Genomic DNA, 15,353 nt, shown 5'->3' with positions numbered 1-15,353 from the left:
TTTAATGGGTCACTTCTTACCTGGCAGTTCACAAATACTATTTTCAAAATCCCCATGTTACCCACCTTATACCCAAAACTTGGTCCATCTATAGGAATTTGGAGGGTGTAATAAATCAGTCACTTTCCTCTGCCCTACAAATTGCTTATATTTGGGAAGATAGCTCAGATCCTTGAGGGCTTTTTGTTGTTGTTGTTATTTTTTAACATCAAAAGAATATCACTAACTCATCAGATAGAACATTCAAGTAGTATCACATGATCATACATTCTGCAGCTGTCAGGAAAGTAGTCCAATTTTTTTTTTTTTTTTTTGGAGGCTGGGGACAGGGGTCAGAGGAGGTGGCAGATAGTCGTATAGTCACTTCAATATCTCTGCTAAATTGTAGTCATGCATGATGGTTAGGGTTATAAAGCCATGATGAATCTATTATCCATGCTGGGTAAACTAGCTTCTCTTGATAGAAGTCATACTGGAGGTACCTAACCTATTAATTTCATGCATGAATAATGGATAAATAACCCAGAGGCATAGACTTTATACTTAGCCACCTTTGTTAATGTCATCAGAGCCCACAGTGACAGAAAGATTTGAAATATCACAGGTGGCCTTTGCTGAAAGACCCAGACCGTGTTAATGAAAGGAATTTGTTGGATTATAATCTAGGTATCTTTGATTTTTCTGCTCTTTCTGATACTTTCTCATCTTACAGAACATTAGAATCTGTTCTTCCAACATTCTTAACATATTTTGAATAGTCTCCTTCTTCATCACCATTGGCAGAATTTAGCCACTAAATTACATGTCTTAAATGGCATACCTGCATTATCTCCTGAATCCTATGAAATGTATATACAATATCACAGCCAAAGTAATCTTTTTAAAGCACATACATGATTATATTACTTTTTTAAAGATTTATTTATTTGAGAGAGAGAGAGAGTGTGTGTGAGCCAGAGAGGAGACAGAGAGCAGTAGACTCCCCACTGAGTGCACAGTCCCTCCTTCCCACTCCCTCTGCTGCCCACCCCTCAGTCTCGCCACAGCCCTCTGTTCTTTTGGGCCTCAGAACCCTGAAATCATGACCTGAACTGAAATCAAGAGTCACTTAACTTACTGAGCCACCCAGGTGTCCCAATTATGTTACTTTTCTATTTAAAATTATTCAAAAGGTCTCCATTCCCTTTGGGATAAAATTGGGATAAAATTTAAACTCCTCTCTATGTTACCTAAGGCACCTATATTCTCCAGCCTTCTCCCAACACTCTAACCTAGCCTCTCCCTCTGAGCCCTACCTCAGCTGGAGGTGCAGTCATTCTGGACTTGCAGTTCCTTGAGCATGTTATTTTTCCATGGGTCCTTGAACATTTGCATCTGCTGTTCCCTGAGGCCTTCTTCCACTCCCTTTCCCATGACTTGCTCCCTCTCATCTTTCCTATGCCAGCTCAGGTATAAAGCTTCAGTGGAATACTTCATTCTGAGCCAGGTATCTACAGACTCTGTTATTCTTCGTGATTTTTGCCTATTTACTTCTCTATGTTTTCTACCATACTGTAAAATTCTAGGAAACAAGGACTATGCTCAGGACTTTGCTTGGAAAATGAATGTACGTTAGACATGTGTGGAATTCACTATGTGTGGCAAGTGGCCAAGGCACTAAGCAATGCTGCTGTAGGGGAGGAGTCATCAATTTGTTGTAAAATTGTTCATTGCCAAAAAAAAAAACAAAAAAAAAAAAACAAAAAAAAAATTGTTCATTGCCTTTTCTTTTTTATGTCATCATGGTAATATAAGGAAAACTATAATAAAAATCCTCCTGTCAAGGAATTCATAGGTCAGTGGAAAAGATATATTTTATTCATCACTTAGTGTGAGAAGTTCTCTGCTTAGGTCAATTTATAAAGGGGACCTTGCCCAAGAGTGAAAATCAAGAAAAGATTCTTGGAGGAAATGACATTTGAACTTAATTTTGAGGACAATCTAACTCAGTGGTAATGAGTTTAGGTTCTAGTATCTGTTAGGCATGGGGCTGAATCCTAGTTCCATCCCTTGCTAACACCTAAGTTATTTAATTTCTGAGCCTCAATGTCCTAATATGTAAAATGGAGTTGGCAATACCCACTTCATAAAGGTGTTACTAAATGAATGTGATTAGTTTATTATTAAATTAAATGTTATAGAGATTAAATGTAGAAAAAGTGGAATTTGTAAGAGCACATAACTAGAACCATAACTTCATCATTGGATGTCTAACACTGAACAAAGTAACTGGAAAAAAAAAACTGATATGAGACAAGTTCTTGTTAGATTAATGAGACTTGTTAGATCATTGAGACTGGGAGGCTATGTTTTTAATGAGCTTCCTTCATGATCCTAATAAAGATCACTTAAGAGAATTATTATGTTAGCACAAAGGAAAAGTTAAGAATAACAACGATGCATGCTGTCCTGAACCTTTATATTAACTCATTTAATCATCACAAAGACCCTAGGAGATAATTATAAATACTTTCACCTCATTTTCAAGTGTGGAAATTGAAGCACAGAAAGGTTAAGTATTCAGCCCAACCAACCCAACCAGGAAGTGATAGAGGCAAGATTCAGATGCAGGCCATGTGTCTCTACCTCACTGGATTTGCAGTCATAGAGCAATGGCATAATTCATTCATATACCAAATATTCACTGAGTATATATTTTCCAGACAATGTTCTAGGCAAATTGGATACAGAAGTGAGTATATATTTACATATAGCATATATTTAGAGAAGGAGACAGATAGTAACAAAATGAGCAACAAATAAATTAATAATATAAATTTCAGATACTGGTAAGTGCAATTAAAAAAGTAATAAAGCTATGAAAGCGGAAAAAGAAAGTGTAATGGGGATGCTGGTACTAATTTAAATGGGGCGCACAAGGGAGACTTTTCTGAGACATTTGAGCAGATATTTAAATGATGAAAAGAGCAAGCCATTTAAAGATCCAAGGGGAGATTATTGCAGGAAATAGAATAGCATATAAGAAGACTCTGAGGTAGGGAAAGCCTGTCTTTTTGGAGGAGTGACAAGAAAGTATGTGTGAAATGTTCTAGTAGTTGGTGGTTAGGACATAAAGTCAGAGAAGCAGGGGTCAGACCGTATAAGGTCTTATAGGTGATGATAATGAGTGTAATTATTGCCTCCTGGAAGGTTTTAAGAATAAAAGTGGTATAATTTGGTTTATATTTTGGAAAAGATTACTCTGGCTACTTTTAGCAGTGGGCAAAAGTGGAAACTACTACAGTAGTACAGGCACGGGAATGATATTAGTTTGGACTAGAATTCAGCAGAGTCGGTGATAAAATTTGATTGATTCTGAAATATATTTTCATGGTCGCACCGGTAGGACTTGCTCTGGATGTCAAGGGAAAAAGAGCAATTAAGTGAGACTCCTAGAGGAGTTTTTTTGGGGGGGCTGAATAATAAGGAAAATGATAGAACCAATTAGCTAAGATGAGGAATATTAGGGTAGAAGCAGCTTTTGCCCTGAGGGTAGGGAGTACAGGGAAATCATGAATTCTGTTAGTAACATATTAAGTTTTAGAAGACCCTCTTGATATTCAGCAGAGAGGCCAACCGGACAGTTAGTTGCATACATCTGGAATGCAGAATAGAGGTCATAATTTAGATTTGAGAATTGTCAGCTGATGGTTGGTATTTAAAACCATAGGTCTGGATGAGATCACTAGGGAATGAGGAGAGACTGAGAAGAGGTCTGTGCATTGGGTTTCTGGAATGCTCCAACATTTAGAGGAGAAGCCAGCAAGGAGACCAAGACAGGGTACCAGGGAGGTCATGAATAAACAGGAGAAACAGTCTGTTCTGCAAGGCAAGGAATTATCATCTTGAAGGAAGGAGCCAGTGATAGCTGCATCAAATGCTACTGAGAAGTTAGAATGAAGAACTGATGCTTGGATTTAGCAAATGGAACTGGTCAAGACTTTAATGAAGATGATTTTAGGACTACTGAGGGGATGAAAAACATGAACTAGGTTAAAATAAGAAAATGAAGTAGTAAAGTGGGATGATTGAAAATAGACAACTTTTCTAGATTTTTGGTAAAGAAAAATAGAATTATGAAACAATAACAGGAGGGGAACATTGAGGCAAATGACATTTTGTTTTGTTTTGTCCTATATTACTGCATTGCTAGAGGACTTTTTTTTCTTTTTTAATGAGAGATATTATATCATGTCTGCATTAAATTTATCCAGGAGAAAAAGAGAAGGAGAGAGAGAGAGAGAGAGAGAGAGAGAGAGAGAGAGAGAGACTGATTTTGTAGGAGAGACAGAGAGGAGAAAACTGCAGAAGCAGAGTCCTTAAATGGACAAGAGGTTACAGAGTGCAGGTCACAAGTGAAGGTCACAAGTGAAGGGCTGGCCTCACAAAGGAGCAGGGAACATTCTTCCCCTGTAAAGGGAGATCACACTTGCAGACTTGGAGGTAGGAAAGTGAGGTGATCTTCCTATGACTGCTTGGATTTTTCTCAAGGACACAGGAAGAGAGATCAAGAGCTGAAAATGAGGATGAAGGGGGGGGCGGTATTTGAGATTTGAGGAGAGCAAATAAGTTGTGAATCTGTTGTTCCAGAGAATGAGAAAATGATTTTTCTAAAGAAATATATAAGAATTGGAAGGATGTTTTGAAGGTTCACTCGAAATCAATAGCTATAAATTTAAAGTGAGATGAATGAGGGCTTCTCTAAATCCATTCAATTGCCCAGGTGGTGACTTGGAGGGCTGAGGCTTTGCTGGATGAGCACAGAAAGGAAGTGAGGAGAAGAAATGTTGAAAGCCTATGAGAGGGAGACTGTGGAGTATGGTGGGGGGGGGGGAGGGGGGCATAAGAAAGGTGAAAATGGGAGGGGAATGGTAAAATCAGTGATTCAAGGTCCCAATGGGAGTTGAACAAATTTTCGAGGGGGAATACTAGAATAAATGATAAGAACATAGAAGAGCTGGTGTTCAGCAAAGATAATAGGCGATGGATGTTTGGGGGCGGGTGTAGTTCAGGGCAGTGGTAAGTTTCAGAGTGTGACTGAGAACCTGAGGGCAGGAGGTGAGATGACTTGCCAGATCTTGAAGCAAGGGAGCATCAGAACACAGCCTAGAACACAGAGTTGTTTCACTCCCACCATATGTTCTACCTCACACCAAAGTGAGCTTCAATCTTCTGACCTATAAAACCAGGGTAACAACATGGTGTCATATTAAGATGGTGGGGGGTGGGGAGAGAAGGGTTGGCTCCCTGACTGTGAGATCAGCACAGCCAAACAGGGTCATACATTTAAGAAGGGTCACGTGGCATTTAATGCCCAGTTCTTGCCATCTTTTTGATTTTTAGCCAATTTTAAGCAAGGGCCTTGCATCTTCATTTCCCACTGTACTCCGCAAATTATATATGCCAGTCCTAAAGAAAAGATTACTGATTTAGTAGAAGAAATGTGTTCTCTTTTTTCATTTGGGCTAATTTTCCATAAGCCTCATTTTTTCTCCATTTAGCATGCCATTAAAATTTAACCAAAGTTCATAATGGAAGTTTTAAAGAACACATCTGTCAAACACTTAGCTTTTAATGTAAATTTCCTTTTAAAACCACTCATGCTCAATAAAAATTAGGTTGAGAATGAAAAATTTCTAACTCAGGAAAGTGAATAATCAGTAAACTTAAAAGGAATATAAACTTAAGTTCAGGTCTAGAGTCTGAATTCATACTTGATGATATAGCTTAGAAAAATACTTACATTTTTCTTTCTTATTATAAATGGATTATGTGTTTATTATGGAATGTTTAGCAAAAAGATGAATGGTTAGCAAACAAAAAGAAGAAACTAAAAATTATAAAAAATAACAAGTGTTAACATTTTGGTGTATATCCTTTCAGGTTTTATGTATATACTTAAGAATGCAAATTATGCATACTGGTACTTATGGGGTTGTATTTACATACCATTATAAAATTTATGTTTTTAATTTAATAAGAACCTCATTAGGCCTTCCATTTTATATTTAAATATTCCTAAAAATACCATTATAATATAATTTAATATAATTTTCTATTATTTGGACATATAATAATATCTTATAAAACACTTGTCCTTTTCAGTTTTCATTATTATAAACAATACTAATATGAACATTCTTTATGTCTGTATATTTTGTAAGTATAATTTGAGTCAAAAAAAACTGTGCCCATTTTAAAGCTTCTGATTCATTTTTCCAATTTGCTTTTTTGTGGTTATAACAATTTCTAGGGTCACTCCATAGCAGTGAATATTAACCTTCCTTTTCGATTTTGCCAACTGGACACACAAAAACCATTTAGGATCATTGTTTTCTTTGTTTATTAATGAACAAATTTTTATATGTTATTGGCCTTTTCTTTTTTGATGAATGTCCTGTTTTGGTCATATTTTTTTTCTAGGTGGTTTTTGGCCTTTCTCTTGCTGTTTTCTAAAATACCTTTATAGATTCGGGTTGTTACACAGAATTTTGCTAATTTGTCAAAGCCTTGCCAAGTCCCTAATAACATATTTGTAGAGATCTGCAGGATTGCTGTGCTTTTCTCCAAAGGGGTGGCTTTAAAATGCGTCACCTTTTTTTTTTAAGATTTTATTTATTTATTAATGAGAGACACGGAAAGAGAGAAAGAGGCAAAGACATGGGTAGAGGGAGAAGCAGGCTCCATGCAGGGAGCCTGATGCAGGACTCAATCCCGGGTCCCCAGGATCAGGTACTAAACCGCTGAGCCACCCAGGGATCCCCCATCAATTAGTTTTTTAAATTAAAAACGCATGCATGAATATGGTAGTCATGAGATAGCAATAATATTATATAAGTGAAAATATTTTGTAATGTATCTAAAACTGTATCACAAAACATTAATAATGAAAATAATAGGAAAAAGTGCTATACTAGCTCATTGAATATTTCTCTCTCATTCATCTCTCCAAATCTTGGCAATGCAATTTACACATGGAATATTCTGATAATTTGGTTTGTCTCTGTAACCTCCATTGCAAACATTTCATTAATATTTTTATTTTGAAACCTGTTGGAAACTTCCAAGGTAAAACACACAATTGTGTGATCTCACAAAATAATGCATTAGGATGCAGAATGTCAAATGCAAGATTGAGGTTTTGGATTATTGGATTTTTCTTACCCTTTCCAGTGTAATTTCTTCAAACTCATATTCAATTTCTGTCCCATTGACCTGTAAATAGGAAAAAAGAATGATTAAAAACATATTAAGGGGGAAATGGCTGTGTTTTTAACAATAAGTTTCATTCTGGCTATGAATAAAACCATACTTTCTTAATGTTTGTGATCGTGTTTTCATCCAAATAAAATATAATCTAAGCTATTCTAAAATATATGAGTGAAACTTTATAAAAAATAATCAAAGCTTATTGCATTCCTCAGAATGGTGATATTTGAGAAGGTGATATTTGGGGCCGAGGGAACAACACAAAATATGCATTGTGAGGTTACAAAGAATAAACTACCTAGGGGCAATGTTACAGGTACAAGGGAAATAATTTCCTAATATCCTTTACAATCTCCATGAGTGAACACTAAAATATGACCTTAATAAGTCAGTAGAAAAGGCAGCACAATGCTATGTCATATTTTTCCAAAAAAATAGCGTTCAGAATAACTGTGTCAGATAAGAAATGCCTTTTCTTTATTGGCTCAAGCTCAGGTAATTCATCCCCATTATCTTCATTATATTTATTAGGAAGCCCTGGACTATGTAATCATGTACTTCATACATGTTCATGTACCTCAGTAGCAGCAAGAAAAGAATGATATGTTTGGATATGTTTGAAATTCCTAATGAGAAAGCTTTAGCCATCTAAGCAACTCTTGCATTGACATGAATTTACAGACAGAAATATTGAATATAGCCAGGCAATATAGAACATATGCCTTAGATGTCAGCAGATGTGCATACAGAATAGATGAAGAGTGGCTTTAAAATAAACTAACAAATATTCAATTCCCATTCTTATCAGAGTCCTTTTCAGCCAGGCAAAAACCTCTGAGCAAGAAAATTCTTGAGGTGGCTATGTCTTTTTTCTTTCATGTGTCTTGGCAACATTATTGGCATTTAGGGATCATCTAATCATCTCAGAAAGATGAATTTCTAACTATTATCATTTTTGTAGGGTCTGAACCAGTTGACTTTTCTTTCTTTAGAAGAACTTAAACACAGCTCTTGTAGACTGAGAGCTCTATAAAGGCAAGGACTAGATACTCATGCTTAACAGAGTCTGGGAAGAAATAATTATTGATGTAAGAAAGAAGCTGAAAAAAACAACTGACTGAACTAAGTATTCATTTATTTATCTTATTTGTAAACACAGATATTTGTGAATTCTCTTCCATAAGGAATTTGGATGTGGCATCATCAGTGCAAGGTATAATTATAACTAGAATCAGCAGCTATAAACAATGATAATAGACTTTACTTATGTGTGTCCACCAGCCACTTAGAGCATGTTTTTGATTTTCTAATTACATGAGCTAATTGGTGAATCACATTTTACTGTGCTACTACATTATCAAACAGCCTTAAACCAAATTTGATTTTCAGGGCTTCAGTAAGTTAATGACTCATAGAAGAGGACTTGATGATGTTAGAAAGCCTTAGCGGCTTTATGGAGGTTTTCGTTTTTTATGTGCAAAAGTACAAAACAAAATTCAAGCTCCCCATATGTCTGTGTTTCCATATTAGTTCTATTTTTTTTTATAACTTTCTTTAGTTGATAGAAGACAGAAAGGGAAGGCTGAATTAATGTGATATGTTTTAATTCCCCCAGTATGGCTCTGTGAAGTTTTTCTTTGCTTCAGTGACTTCTCTAGAGTGAAGCCTTTCATATTATCAAAGTGCTGTAAAGTGGGGAGAGGAAAAAAAAAAAAAGACTTCAAAGAAAGGAAAACAAGCCTCTGATAATAAAATCTAAAAACTCAGGCTGAAAGACATTCTGTGAGGAAATTCTTAAAAGACAAAAGTCCTTTAGTGGCATACAGTAGTAGTCCTTTGTGGTCTACCCAAATCTTTGCTTAACAATTCTATGATCATATATGCTGACTTCAGTTCCTACACGCACTGTAGAGACATATCTCAATTTGCTATTCAAAAGTTTCCTCATCAGGTAGACAAACTATAGGAGGAGACTTACAGATTCCTGGGTCTTTAGTTTTCAACCCAAAGAAGTAATGTCATTTGCCTAATTCTCTAGTATCTAGGATGTCTTCATAAGAAGAGATGATGCCATCCGGATTGGGATGTCACTTTACTTTAAAAAAATATACCATATGATTTTACTTATATGTGAAATCTAAAATCCAAAACGAATGAATAAATAAACCTTCTAGGACTAGAAGGTCAGAGCTAGAAAAACAGAGAACAAACTGATGTCTGCCAGAGAGAAAGAGGGCAGAGAATTTGGGCAAAGTGGGTGAAGGGGAGTGGGAATAAAGCTTCCAGTTACAGAATGACTAAGTCTCAGGGATAAAAGGTACAGCATAGGGAATATAGTCAAAGGTATTATAATAGCTTTGTATGGTGACAGATGGTAGTTATATTTGTGGTGAGCACAGCTTAACAGAGAGAATTGTTGAATTATTATGTTGTGCACCTGAAACTAATGACCATTGTGTTTCAACCATACTCTAAAAAAAAAGAATCCTAGACTACAACAGGATCTAGTGAAATTTTGGAGGGATGAAAGGTTTTTAGTAGGGCTGAGGCAATATTTCAAACCTGAGTTGAGAATATTTATTATTTATTTATTTATTCATTCATTCATTCATTCATTCATTCATTTTATTTTATTTTTTTTTTTGAGTTGAGAATATTTAAAACATGGTATCAGAAGAGCCAATGTGGGAGTTCAGGAAAGCCATTTAAGAGGTCCTGGTGTCTATTCTGTCATCACTAAGAGAGTGTGATCTCTGTTCTGCCTCAAGACACCTGAGACAAGAAATCCCACAACTTCTCTTGGCAAAAGCCTTGGAGGAAAGGATAGAAAGCATAACTAAATATACCTCCATTTTAATCAGAAATACATAAGGGTGGGTTATGACATTCATGAAAATTTAGTGACTTTTCAAATAAGTACACCAACACAATATTTTTTAAATAATTTTTTTTCATATTTATTTAGAGGAGTTGTTGCTTGGTAAAAAGCCAAGAGGTGTACACAGTAATGCTCCCTATGCATATTTCATGTATTCCCAGAAAAAAACAACAACAAAAAAACTATGCTGTGAATGGACTCCCATTATCTTCTGGGGATTTACAGACAATCTACTGTCTGAACATGCCTTGGTGATCTCCTTTTACTCCTAGTTTACCAATATGTCTTTAAATTCACAAAACTCTCTTCCAGAAAACAGTTCTGTCACATGAATTTGTTGTTGTTGTTCTTGATCAGTAGTATTTCCAGTGATACTTCAGTACCCAGGCAATGTTTTATGCACCTGATAGTCTGGGGCCTGGACAGCTACATGGATTAGATTCAAGTTATTACAGCTCTGATACTGACCATCACTTTTAGTATCCTCCCACCATGAAGACTAGAAAAGTGAGAAGATTGACATTTTTGCAAATATAGAATTTCCAAGTTTTAAAAAATCTGTTTTTCTTTTTTTTTTTTTTTTTTTCCAGATACTTGATTTTCCTGAACCTAATGGTTCCATGATGACAGCTGGTAGGTTTCTATGGGGACTAGAAAATCAAATTGATGCCGCACATTGTCCTGCACTGTTCTGGTCATGTAGCCTTGTTGACATCACACAGAAGAGAGTGACCCATTCAAATTCAAACTTGGTACTTAAAGTTACAACTTCATACACTTTGCATGCTATCTCACTGCTTTTTTTCCCCCTCCAGTGATACTTTACCTCCCCAGATGATTATATAATTTAATTGAGACGTACTTTTTACTTCTGAAAAGAGGTCTTTCATGAATAAATAGATGAACTATTTAATGTTTTTTTTGTTTTGTTTTACGATTTTATTTATTTATTTATGAGAGACACTGAGAGAGAGAGAGAGAGAGAGAGAGAGAGAGAGAGAGAGAGAGAGAGGCAGAGACACAGGCAAAGGGAGAAGCAGGCTCCATGCAGGGAGCCTGACGTGGGACTCCATCCCGGGTCTCCAGGATCAGGCCCTGGGCTGAGGGTGGCGCTAAGCCGCTGAGCCACCCAGGCTGCCCCTTTTCTTGTTTTAATGGATTTAATTGGAGTCTAAAGAAATGATTTTTTCACAATTTTCTTTTTGTTCTTTGCCACAGGTATAATTTCATTAAGGCTAAAAGCATCTTAGTATTTGGGATACATAAATGTTTATACAACCCCATATCATATATTATAAGTGTTGATATAATAATATCAAAGTATTGGCTTCTTAAAACTAAACATACTTCCACTCAACAATTTTTGAGCATGTGTGATGTGCCAAGTGGTGTAACAGGTACTGAAAAAAATAGAGATTTAAGATATGAACTCTATTCGCAATAAACACACAGTTCTTAAAGAGGCACCAATATACTAAGGCCTCAGAAAAGTATGATATCCAATATATAAAATATAAAGGTGGACTAGAACCACAGTTCTACTGCTGCCATATGTAAGTGATGTTTGTTGTATATACATATTCGATTCGTTAGTAGGATATAATATGATAAATAATGTACTAACTTTGCCCTTTATTAAAGGTAATTATCACACAGTAAGCAAGACTTATCTCTGAACATTATGGTTTTGCATATAAAGCTTTTGTTGGACTTTGGGAGGGGATATGATGATCATGGAGACTGGGGCATATGGTTTCAACTTGTTGGTATTTGTCTTAATACATTGCCAATGTTCATCCCCTTTTCCTGTTGGAGATTTATTACAGCAAACACACCATGATGCTTTATGGATTCTTATATTTGAATCTCCTATGTATCTTCTATTATGTTTAGTAGGTAAGATGGATTCCAGAGTTAAAAAAAAGAAAGACAAAAAAAAAAGAGAAAGATCTGAATTCTAGTTCCGATATTTATGAGATATGTGAATGTAGCCAATTTCCTTAATCTCTCAAAACCTTAATTTCTTCGTGTGTAGAATGGTACTAACCAGTACTTCCATAATATGGTCATTGTGAATATTAGATAATTTGTGTAAAACACTTGACATACATCTTAAGTGATAAAGAAATTATATTTATTTATAATACCACACAGTTCTTTTCATAAAGGATTTGGGAGCAATAAATGAGATTACACATATCAACTACCTGGAATATAGTATATCTTCAATAGTGAGAGTGATTTTAATTAGTTGTGGATTAATCTTCAAAGTTCACAAGACTTATATGATCAGTTACTGAATATTTCCTAATTTCTCCAGTAATATAAAATATAATTTGATAGGCAAATAAATTTGCTTTCTTCTATAAAATCCACTAAATACTTTTTTAAATTTAAAGATCTCTTTCCTGAGCCCATCTAAGATGTGCCTTGTGGAGAGGAATCATCTTAGCTTTCCCTCCAAAATCAGGTCACTGTGGTCTTCACTCAGAGTATTACCTCAACTAGACCTTCTTCCGATCTCCTGTCTGCTCCCTCTTACATTTTCTTTTTAACATTGTTTTGCCCAGTCTTGACCATGATGTTGCTCTATTGGCATTCACTTTCCTAAGGCTGCTTTCATGATATCCCTTACAGCTCCAGGTTCATGAGGATACCAAGGATATCTTACTCATTTTTGCACACTGTAGTTTCTGGTACCATTCTTTGTTCATAGTAGGTCTTTAGACAACTCTAGAACCAAGTTACCTCAGAATTCCAAAAACTAAACTGTCATTGAACTCTTGTCTAAATTCAAGTAAGCATAGGGAGCCTCTAACACATGTTTTATTTTCCTGTAATATATGGCTTGCATTTATCTCTTCATCTCAGGAAATTTTTTCTATGTGTGTATTGTTAATTTCTAATTTAAATACTGCACATATGAATTAAAAGATAATCTGACACTTAATGGGAACTCACCATGTGCTAGGCATGATGATATGCCCTAGAGATACAAAATAAATGAGATATGGCTCTTGACTCAAAGAACTCACTCTCATAGAGGGAGATAAATGAACACTAACATGCAACAAAGTGATATGGCTGCTGTGTAGATGCCTGCAGACTGTAACAGCAGAGCTGACATAGGGAAGCCACATGATTGTACTGGAGGGAGACAGAAAAGCCTTCATAGAAGAGGTGGTATAAACTGAATGTGTTCAAGGATAAGTGTTCATGAGGATGAGTAGAAAAGAGATGGGTCTACCAAGGAAGATGGAAGAAGACAGACCCTTCTTCAGAGTGCTCTGCTGGAAAGAGTCAGAAGACCTGTATTGTTCTCGATTCTGTGCTTTAACATGCTCAATAAACCTGAGCAGTTATGTTGCTTGAATTTTCCTCATGCAGAAAAATGATTGCTGAAGTTCCTCTCTGCTCTCACCTTTTAGCATCAGGGCTTTACACTCTAAGTCATATTAATTTGCCTGTCACTTTGGTCAAGGTGTACCTGACAAACTTTATTATGGATTTTTCTATTACTCTTTATTTCAAAGATCCTAACTGGCAACCTAAAATACTACCAGCTGATAGCTCTCTAATCTCCATGTACCTCAGCCATGTCCCTTCTCCTTAACCTGTAAGGTTCTCCATCTGGGAGGAAGCTTAATGGTAGTATCACCAGCTCTCCTTAGCTCCACTCTAGATTGTCGCTATCAGCACCTTCCCATTTCTTCTCTTCAAAGACCTCTAGACTTTTGGAAGAAATAAAAAGTGTCTTTGTCTCTTTGAAAAGGGAGAAAAAGATAATGGAGTTTTGCTCTACCTCAATCTGAAAGAAAACTAAAGAAAGCTGATGTTCATTGTCTTTATCTTTTTATTACATTTAAGTGTTTCTGCTGAATGGAAAAACAATCAAGTATTGAAAAAGTGAGAGTCAATATGGAAACTTTAATGAATGAGAGTATCATCAGAGAAAGTTGGAGGTGGATAGCCCCTCTGATCACTTCCTCTAACTAATGTTCCCTCTGCTAGCTATCTCCACTACCTAAAATTGTGCCCTCTATTTATATTAAGAGGAATTTCCACACAGAAATAAAAAGCTTAGATTCCAGGATCCAAAAGACTTGAATTTGAATATCAGTTTCATTACTTACAAGCTGTTAGAATTCATCTTTTTATGTGTTATACACATTTGTGTGTCAATATTGTTTAAACAGTAAGCAAAAAATAATTCTGTTTAAGCTTTATAGTGCATCTGTTTTAATCTAAGGTATGAATCTGGTTATTTTAGAAACACTTTTCAATTATAATGAGACTCACTTAAAAATATTCAGTTTGACAAGAAGCTAATCATAATATTATTACAGTATTATTAGTGAAACTTTATAAAAAACAATCTTACTCTTAAAAAAATAAGCTATAAAAATATTGATATTCTTAGTCAAGATTCTAATTTTGGTAAGACCACTATTCCTATTATTCACCTGAATGTGATCTACCAGTAAACCCTGATTTCATGTTAAAACTTCTAATCTTAATTAAATTTCTGAGCTCAGTGAACTGCTAAATCATAGCATCCACCAAATATAAAAAAAAATTAATCAAGTATCCTATAACCTGTTCCATTTTTAAACAATTTTCCTTTGGTTTTATTATTTCCTCTACCTTTGTTGTTAAAACTTTTTAACACAGGACTCTGGTTCTAGAAAAGTGATCTTAGACTCAATAATTATGATGTGTTTTTTCACTTAATTAGAAGCCACAGGTTTTTAAATTATTATTATCATTATTATTATTGTTAAACAGCTTTTCACCTATAAAAATGTGATAAATTTTCCTGGTATTTTTGTCAAGAGAAATCAAGGAAAATAGCTTAGGTTTCTTACATGCATAAAAGGAAAGTCTCTCTTTCTCTTTCTTTTTCTCTCCCTCTCTTTCTCCTTCTCTCTCTCTCTCTTTCTCTCTAATGTTGTCTTGATTAAAGGCTTCTGTAAGGAAGGAAAAATATAGTGCTTAAATAGTTCAGAACTGGATTGGCCTCTAATTTGGAAATGGACATTTCTTCCCAGCTTTGTTCCCTTGCCTCGCACCATATGCTGGATGGAGTAATAATAGGTGATTTTAATGCTTTCACTTGGCTCCAGCCTGATACATGTTGTTTGTTTTGTTGGATTTAAGTATTACATAAGTTAAAAATGCTCTTTGAGAGCAGTAAATGGTGTTAAGAACACATTGATCTATGGTTGTG

General features: G+C 35.4%; 1 protein-coding gene across 29 annotated transcripts in view; it reads right to left on the bottom strand.

Annotated features, from left to right (window-relative positions):
• DLG2 (discs large MAGUK scaffold protein 2) overlaps window positions 1–15,353 on the bottom strand; it is a 1,987,603-nt gene that overhangs the window by 634,209 nt on the left and 1,338,041 nt on the right. For all 29 annotated transcript variants that reach the window (XM_038568427.1, XM_038568453.1, XM_038568428.1 and 26 more), the window contains one exon: window positions 7,204–7,254. In XM_038568427.1, the coding sequence (XP_038424355.1) occupies window positions 7,204–7,254 (51 nt within the window). The remainder of the gene's footprint in view (window positions 1–7,203; window positions 7,255–15,353) is intronic.

The sequence above is a fragment of the Canis lupus genome, chromosome 21 (assembly GCF_011100685.1).
Source record: "Canis lupus familiaris isolate Mischka breed German Shepherd chromosome 21, alternate assembly UU_Cfam_GSD_1.0, whole genome shotgun sequence".
NCBI classification, from domain to species: domain Eukaryota; kingdom Metazoa; phylum Chordata; class Mammalia; order Carnivora; family Canidae; genus Canis; species Canis lupus.
The sequence above is the reverse complement of the archived record's forward strand: the minus strand, read 5'-3'. Positions and strand labels throughout refer to the sequence as shown.